This window comes from Rhea americana, unplaced genomic scaffold (genome assembly GCF_003343005.1).
Source record: "Rhea americana isolate MKP2758 unplaced genomic scaffold, rheAme1 scaffold_289, whole genome shotgun sequence".
In the NCBI taxonomy this organism is placed as follows: Eukaryota; Metazoa; Chordata; class Aves; order Rheiformes; family Rheidae; genus Rhea; species Rhea americana.
Window position 1 is genome coordinate 461,986 of NW_028186411.1, and position 9,367 is coordinate 471,352.

The 9,367-nt window shown below is 35.4% G+C and overlaps 1 protein-coding gene across 2 annotated transcripts in view; it reads right to left on the minus strand.

Annotated features, from left to right (window-relative positions):
- GPCPD1 (glycerophosphocholine phosphodiesterase 1) overlaps positions 1-8,357 on the minus strand; it is a 40,778-nt gene extending 32,421 nt beyond the window's left edge. For both annotated transcript variants that reach the window (XM_085308973.1, XM_085308974.1), the window contains exons 1-3: positions 8,264-8,357; positions 1,806-1,890; positions 393-474 (exon numbers count right to left, since the gene is read on the minus strand). In XM_085308973.1, coding sequence (XP_085165099.1) covers positions 393-474; positions 1,806-1,890; positions 8,264-8,312 — 216 coding nt within the window. In that variant the 5' untranslated portion in view covers positions 8,313-8,357. The remainder of the gene's footprint in view (positions 1-392; positions 475-1,805; positions 1,891-8,263) is intronic.
- Between the last annotated feature and the right edge of the window lie 1,010 nt (positions 8,358-9,367).

A 9,367-nucleotide genomic window follows, 5' to 3' on the forward strand; every position in this document is an offset into this window, starting at 1 on the left:
AACTTGCTTACATGCTAGAAATCCTTGCTGTAGTTAAGTCCATGTTTAATTGTAAGTGTAGATGTTGTTACAGTGCTTCAATAACGAGTAAGAATTCTCCCATATTGTTTAAGCTTTAAAAAAYTGTCAGACATTTCCATTGGAAATTTTTTTAGAAACAGTAACACTAGTGAATGACAGAAGATGACTGGACTACAGTAATTAGTTAACAGTGGATAGTCACGTATTTCTTAAAGTGTAATGTGTGTATTTTGATAAGTATTTTAATGTTTCATACGTAATAATTTGAAGTTTCTTTCTAAAAGCTGAAGTAAAAAGACTTTTCTGAAACAAACTTGAAGGAATCATTCACTGAACGCGAGGCAACTTAAAATAAAAACGGCCATACATACCTTCGGTTTTAAGAAGTACCCTTTAAAATATCGATACTGAACAGGAACTCCTCTAGGAAGTTTTACAGTAGTTTTCCATACACTGTGGAAAAACAGTTTAAAAAAATTAATCTTAAGTTTAAGCTTTATCCAAAGTTCTAAAGATTATTTTAGCTTAACAGCTCTWCTATCATCAAGAAAAAGATACCGAATTGGTTTTAATACAGACACAAACACTTTTTTGGAGTATGATTTTCTCATCTAAATACTTTGTCAGTTACACACGCTTTTCAGGCTCCCCTCCCCCCCCCCAAGATAGTACAATAATCTGTTGTAGAAACAGACCAAAAAGTAAGAGGCAAATACACTGGCTTTTTTTTTTCTCTAAACTTTGATGACAAAGTAAGTTTGCACCATGGCATTCTAATCTAAAACAGCTTTTGAGGCGCTATACATTTYACCATTTCACAGATAACTGCTTTAGCCATTTTCTAGAAAAATTTTTCAGCTGTTCCGCATCATTCTGAAGCAGTAACTGAGTTGTTCAGAACGACACAACTGTAATACTTCAGTACAGTATGTGACGCTATTGGCTTTTCCATTAACGTGAGAAACACTGCAGCTTAACAGTTACCTCAGAGACAGGCTTGTTCTAAGAGATTTTCTAAAGTAAAGATCAATRTATGAGTGCAAGAAAGCTTTTACAAGGTAACTTAGCCAAACATGCATTAAGCACAATAAATGCTTAGGACTGCACCTTCAAATCTACAGATCTGAAGAGGTATAAAAGTACAAGAATTCTCACCCTCATTTAACAGATGGAGAAAAYAGGATGACATAGTTAGGGGATTCATCCAAGATTGTAAAGCAAGTCAATGACAGAGTTACAAATATACCCCGTGAGCCCTACTTCTTGCATCATACAGTCAAAGAACGATTGGCAGAAAATACTGAATTCTTCTGCTGTGTTTAAACTTCCTTCACATGCACTCATGCTCAAACACACGCACACACGAACGACTTAAGASTTTTAATGGAACTCTCTTTTTATATTGTCCTCTTACCACCTCTTTAAAGCCACAATAACAACTTACAGAAGTTAGAAAGAAAGTACGCACTATAAACATCTCCTGCAACTTACTGTATACTAAAGTTATCCATAACTCTTCTCTCCCTGGTGGTTTCTTATTCAAAGTGTCTATGAGTAYACTACTGAAATATACCACACACAAAGGTAGAAGCATCATTCAGAACTAGGAAAGCATACCTGAAGTTATGCATTTTTTTGGACACCTCCTAAGCATGCATTCAAAATGCTGAAGGGCAGGACATGAAATTCTACAGAGTTTTACCATGAACAGATATAGATTAACAGTTACAAACTCAGGGAATAAATTTGCACTAGCAACCTTAAAGAAAAAAAAAAAAACTTACCCATCAACATTTTGGAGGACTACTGCAACCTGTGGATTCCAATTTCCCAAAGCATTGCAGCTCCCACATATTGCAAAAACCTCTCCTAAAAAAGATCATGATCATTAGTATTCAAGCCTATTAGGAATTAGTAAGTACAGTCCAAATAGTCATATCTTTAAGTATTTTAACAGTATACACCAGAGCCACCTATCCAAGTCCATTCTTTCGGGCTCAGAAAGGAAATACGCCCCACTCAGAATTACAACATCATTCTCTTTTCCATCATAAAGACCTCACTGAGAGGACTAATAACAGCAGCTAACTGTTAAAGCGGTTGACTTCCAAACCCTCCTGCAGTAATATTGTTCAAAATCTTTGGAAATGCAGAGGGTAAAGTTTCACTGTAAAATGCTTAATGTCAAGCTGAATAGCTTTTTTATGTAACATATATATGCAGACCAAAAACTAACGTACATGCTTAACAACATTAAGTCTTTAAAATTTACATCAATAATCTAGAAAGAAGAGATAAAACAAGAGGTTTGCCAGTATCATTGACAAGAGAATACACTTATTTAATTTTATTCCTGTGAGAAATACAATGAATTTTGCTGCTATGTTTTAGGTTTTTTTATTGAATGTAAAAACTGAATGCTGTCACACACTTGTCTATCATAATGCATACACAAGAAAGAACACACAAGATTGCAATATTACAAGAATGCCTGACTCTGGAATATCCAGAAGTAAAAGCTTATGTTGCARCTTACCCTGGTTTTCAACATAAAACCCATACATACAATTGTAAGAACAGTAACAATGATAAATATAACTGGAAAGAACATATTAGTGTTTTGTTTTTTACAGCGTTTCAACAGAATTTTTTTTAGACAAAAGAAAATTATGTTATAGAAGGAGGAGAAAATATGACTTTTTAAAATATGCTCTATCTGCTCAACATTTTAGTCTTCTTGTGCAAAACAATCATCAGAGCACTGGAGCCACTTCTAAATAAAATATAATAAAAGTAGTACTGAAATTTACTTCTATCTCTAACATGAAATGTCTACATGTAAAGTTTCAAACAAATTCACCTTGAACTGAAGCCAGAAATGAAGAAGGTCAGCTAGAGTTAGAACAGCCCCTTGATTTGGGAAAATAAATGTTTGAAAAAAGGGAGAGTATCAAGAATCATCATCCTGCTTAGCCCATTCAGTAGCAAAAGCAAAGATCAAACTTGCAGCTGAAAGTCTCAGAGGAACAAGTATTAAGCTTAATAAAAGTCAGCATCTCTGATAGTAATTCCATGTTCTCTAACTGTTAATGCATTAGTAATGGTGCTGGAGCCACAATAATCTAAAGATACAAAGATGACAAGCAATATACAAAGATGCACTAACTTCTACTAAGCCAAATGGTATAGCTGAAACTTAACATCTGAAAGAAATAGTCCTGAGGAAGTGCTTAAGCTTCTAAAATTGTTTCCRTTTTTTTCTAGCAATATAGGTTAACCTAATAACAACAAGTTTGATTATGAATGAAAACAGTGCAGATTCAGAAGACACAAAGAATTTACAACACTGAAGGAGATAGTAAGATTATTTGGTCCTAAAAAAAGCTTACTAAAATAAGCAGGTAACTGAGAACATCTTGCACTACAATCCATTTCTTCATAATCTTTTGATTCTTAAAAAAAGCTTTTTGGATACTCACTGTAAGCATACAAATGCAGACAAAACTCAGCTGTGTGAATACACTTATTATGCAATTCACTGTATACAATTGCCCAGATCAGGGATGGACAACCACTTGAGTAACACACAGTTACAAATTCTGACTGAAGACAAATAAGAGAAGATAAACTTCTATTAATACTTCTTTAAAACAGCAACTTCTAGTACATCTTAGCATACTGTAAAAGAATGAGGTCRGACTTATTCCACAGCAAGTTGAAAACAAATGGTCTGTCATATACAGCTTCCTTCRCTGCAGGTAAGGATAAAGCCTCCACCCTCACCAATTTCTAAAGTGTAATCTTTGTTACTTTTAGCTATAATAGTTTTCTGTCCTTTTTTAAATCTCAAAACATGTGAACATTCAGTGCCYCGATGAAGATCTAAAGAAGTCATGGCCACTGTTAACAWCCCTCTTTCTTTTGCTAGGATGAGGCAAAGGTGAAGCACTCCACCTCACTGGCACGTAAAAGACTGATGTCAGTGTGCAGGGCTTCACAATCAGTGTCGGCTCCTGAAGTGATGTGGCCAGAGYGAGTGAGTCAAAGCCTCATTCCTATGCTGGGGATGCTCTTTTGCCCTGCCAGTTGGAACCACCGGCTTTGTCTTCAATAGGRAAGGACAGCAATGTAGAAATGGAGTGCTTTAGTGCTCCAGGAAACATTTCTCAGCTCACACTCCACCAACTACTCACCACAGTGGATTTGACAAAAACTAACACTCAGTATTTCCAAAGAAATCAKAATATCATTGCTCAGGCAACTGCCAATAGCTCTGGAAACCTATCTTCCTGCTTTCACAAGATTATGCCCAACCACTGCTGCATCTCAGTTTTCCTTCCCTAGTCAAACCCAACAATATCAATGCTGTGATAGGCAGCACCAACTTCCTGTCATCTCCTTATGCCATCCATATCATTTAAATATTTGCCAATTAATTCTTCAAAACTAGCTACTGAAATCAGAACTAGTTTTCCCCATTTGCAGATATCATCAATAAAAAAAAAAGCTACTCCTTCAAAGTCAACTTTGCTAGAGACGGTGACATCACAACAGTGGAAAMAACGTTGCAAACAGGGTGAGGAAAGCACCACTTGCAATATTCCCATCGGATAGTTACGCGAGCCGTACGCTTCACAGACTCAGTTGATCTGAGGTGTATTTATTCTTTAATTTTAAAGTTTTCTCTGAATGTTATAAACACACTACTCCTTAGTAAAGTTTCTGAGCCTATAYTGCGTGTCAGTGTTCTTTTCCCAAATTCTCAAAGAGCTGGGAGAAACGCAAAAGAGATCTRAAACTGGACAGATGTCAAAACTTTAAGTTTTTCTTCTTTTTTTCCACTGTATTTACCTATGGTGGAAACATATGCAAACAAACATTTGTCTTTAACAGGAATTTTGCCAATCCTGTTTATAACCCCACAGTCAGCTACTTCTGTTTGGTAGCTGCCATTGTTTTGTTTTGTTTTTTTGTTTTTTTTTTTTTGTTTTTTTTTTGGGGAGGGGGGTAGCAAAGTTCCTTCAAATTTCCTAAAGATGAAGGTCAAAGTAATAAGCACAACTATTATCAATAAATCTGATTTCTCAGGCACTTGAAACCTTACGTAAGCTTTACCTTTCATATTATCAACATGTCATCAGCTATGACTGTCTTAAAAAAAGTTCTTTGGCTTTCCATAAAGCCTGAGATCTGAATTGTAATCTTAGCATTCTACACGATCTGACACCTTTTGTTCCTCATTCAGATTTAAAAATTTGCAACATTACTTGAATAACTAAGAAAGCTGTATTTTCTGATAGTAAATACTACATTTGGTTTGCTCCAGAAACAGATTTTATGAAGTAATGCCCTCTGTGTCTATATGCCACTATTAATTTCTAAATTCATTTGTTGCTGAAGGTCAAGATCTCAATGCTAACAATTAATGACAACGGATGTACGGATAAAGAGGGAGGTACGCATGGGGTCTGCTGAACAGAGAAACCTGCAGCAGGTGTTCGGAGTTCATAAAATACCAGAGAATTAAAAAAGGTAAATCCTAAACTGGGAAAGAGGAAAATACAATACAAAATAGACTAGTCCACAAAACTCCCTCCTTATATCGCAAGCCAGACATGTTTTAATTTTGAAGAAAAGCAAGAGAAAAAATATCTTCCCTAAGCAGCTTTATAAATGACTACTTGAAGAGTATTTGCCATCTACTAATATATATACATGTAGCCAATGCAGAAATAAATCATATCTGCCAGATGGTTTTGCTGTTTAATTTCCAGCTTCCATTTCATATTGCCTTACTGTTATTCCTAACCTGCGGTATTGGACTGTACCAACAGAAATTGGACTATATTAATTTCTTTCGAAATAAGAAATATAACATTTTCATGTACACGACCATGCAGTTATATACCGAACATCTTGTTCAAGTTGCTCTACACAATGATAAGATCATCTGTCTATGCTTGGATTCATCAGATAAGGTTTCTAATTTCAGTTATCGAAACCTCTGATAAGTAGGAGCAATGTAAAAGACAAATACAAGATCTTTAGTGCTTTCGTGGCGAAGAAAAAAAAAAAAAGGAAGCATCTACCAGGAATTTTTTCACCAAATGCCATCCTCTGCCATGTTCAACCATAAGCAAGTAGCATAGAGAGTGAGACTGGCCCTAAACCAAGAAGGTGTCACACTATTTCAGTTCTMAWAWAGWRAAARAMAAAAAAAAAAAAAAATTACCTTTAAACCTTTAAGAGCTCAGAAAATWARATTTTTTTTTTTTTTTAATACCAAAGCCCACCTCCAAAGATGTCCTCACTCAAATAGGGATCACTAGATGCTCCAACTCTTAACCACCTCAGGATACCTCCACAATTGACAAAGCATCTTTTAGATGCTTATGGCAAAACGCTTTTGGTTTAAATACTTTTCAWTGATTGTACTGAAATCATTAATTACTTGTCTTCAGAACTTTGTTTCTGCTTGTTTTATACAAAATTGAAATTTTATGCTGTGCTTTACCCTGTATTAGATGAAAAAATGTGCGAACTACTACTTAAAAGCATCAGAATAACAGCTCTTCCAAACAAAAGCAATAGAAACTCCTCAGTCAAGTAGTATATGCTCCCCTCCTGCATTCCAGCTAGCTAATCCTCACTCATCAGCTGAAGGGGTGAAGGAGGAAGCATCTGGGCTTCCTCAAAAATCCAACAACTTTTTGCATGCAAGGGAATCTCTTTGCCATAGTAATTGAGGGCAAATAAAACCTTAGTAGTTCACAATATCAATGCACAGCTGAATTAATTTTGTATTGAAATTAAGAACGCTTCCACTTAATAGCCAAAGGAGGTAACAAATATCACCGCTGGGCCTCAAACTCTAAAGAACATTATGTACTGAAAGGACTTACCGCTSTGGTGATACACATTTTAAATGTTGTCTCTTATGTGTTCTTAAGACTTTTAGTTTCCAGATGACAACATTCAGAATTGGAGAAATACAAAACATCAAGAAGATTTAATGAAAGTAGGCAAGTGGGTGATACAAGGGAAGACTTGATGCAAGGTTGATAAAAAAGCAGGGTAACAGAAGGAAGAATCTGAACTGTTTACACATCTCACTAGATTCTGAAACACCATGTAGAAACTTTATTTCTCTCCTTATAACATAAAGCAAAGAACAATAAAGCGTTAATACATATCTAAAAAACACTCAGCATATAACACTKAAGTATTTTAATTCCTCTACTCAAGTCAATAGTGTGTCCTGATTTAGTCTGGTTATGATTCAACATTTCCAAAGAGCATCACTGAAACAAGAAGAACTTCAGTAGAAAACTAACATTGGTATACTTCTGTCCTGAAAGGGACTGAAAACATTTCTAAACTTGCACAGGTTTTCAGCAAGACAACTACATCAGAGGATAGAGAGCGCTACATAGTTAATACTAAATAAAACATCAAACTATCCTTTTCCAAAAGCAAGGGAACTTCACTGGGAGGAAAAAAAAAAAAAAAAAAAAGGCAGCAAAGTTATTTGTAGCAACTTCTTGTATTAAAGAAGGATTTTAACTTAGCAGAACTTTCTACCACAAATTACCACTGAGACTTACAGCTTAATAATTAATTTTTAATGTTCATTTGTGTAAGTGAAAACTTCTGTGACTACATTAGGAAAAAAATAAAATCTTGTGGTCAAAATCTCATGCTTCAGGATGCAGGGCAACCTCTGTATGATAAAATTAGGAAAGAAATCTAAATTTTGAACAGATGACTGYTCTTGTCACCTAAGGGATTACTAACAGCATCTTCTGAAATACATCAGACAGAATACTGAATTTGTATTTCTTCTGTCCCTAACTCTACAGTAGAGATCACATCTCCCCAGTACAGAGGATTTTCACCAGGGATGCAGAGAAAATTAAAACAAACACATGAATGCACGCTCAACTCTTGGGCATATTCATTATTAGGTAAGTTTCAACACTGAATGATAATTTTAAAGCAATCATAACTATTTCATTACTACAGTCAGAATCTCTAGTATGCTCTGGAATTGTTTTTGAGAAAATAATAAACTGGCCAAAATGCAAAATGAAAATCTCAACTTTCAAATTTCTACCTGATGATTCTTAATTAATGCATTTTACAATGACTTATCAGTTCAAGTATCAAAATGAATGTTCCTTTGTCCTTGAAGAGCGTTTAAACATTCTTCTATTCAGTCTTGTTCTAGTTATACCATACAAACCTGTCACAGATGGTCCTCTTACTTCAAAAGTGACTTGAGACGGGGTCATACTTGCAGAACTTTTGTCTTAGCAAAGCTGAAGTCTAGGAGATTCCTATATTGGAGGAAAAAGATATTATATKTCAGAAATAATGCACTATATCTGTTGCTGTCCTAAATAAGAGAAACATGAACTTCAACCACTTATAGGGAAGGAAACAACTAGTGCTGTTACTGTTCAAGTAAACAATACAACAGAACTCTTTAATACCTGCAGCAGCCCCAGAAAACACCATCCAGTTGCAGAGGACCCTGTTGCAGAACTGGCACAAGAAAAAACTACTGAATTAAATTTGCACATTATTATGCAGCATTGATCTCATGGACAGAGATTTTTCAAAAACTCTGCTTTGCCTAACTTTGCTCCCAAAGAAGCCACTCAAGTTTTACTGTAATACACAATATAAGACTATAAAACATGATCTAAGATTATGAACTCTGGCAACCAAAAATTTCTGACTGCCTCCCTATATTATTCTTTAACATCATCTTCAAAACAATAGAGAGAAATTGTACAGACAAGCAGTACTATCTTAAAGATACACAGAAGAGAATTCCAACCTTGAAGGATAAAGGGCAAGAATCCATGATACGGATGACGGCTCTCTGCTGTCACAGGCAGTGAGCTGGTAAGATGATTTGTACATCGCCTTCAACTCTGCTCTCCTACCCAGGCTTCCAACCTTTCACATGGAGCTGCAGTAACAAGAAGCACCAAGCAGCCAAAACCACCACAGCAGRAAGTTTATATTCTCTGTATCCAGAACAGTTGTTGGTAAACTGTCCCTATTTCACYTTTATATCCTCCTGCAAAACACTATAACCTGATTTTAAAAAGCTGGCAGGATCCCACTTTCCACATCTCAGCACAAAAACTATCAGCATAAAATATCTTTTTGTATTACTTATGAAAGTAGCAGCAGTAATCATATCAGAGTTAAAAGATCATAACAGATATGATGTTTCCAGACTAACCAGCATCACACATGAATATTCCTTTCGACTTGGGTGCAAAAAAGTCAATTTATACTAATTATATGCAGAATTAACTTTGCAAAGCTCTGA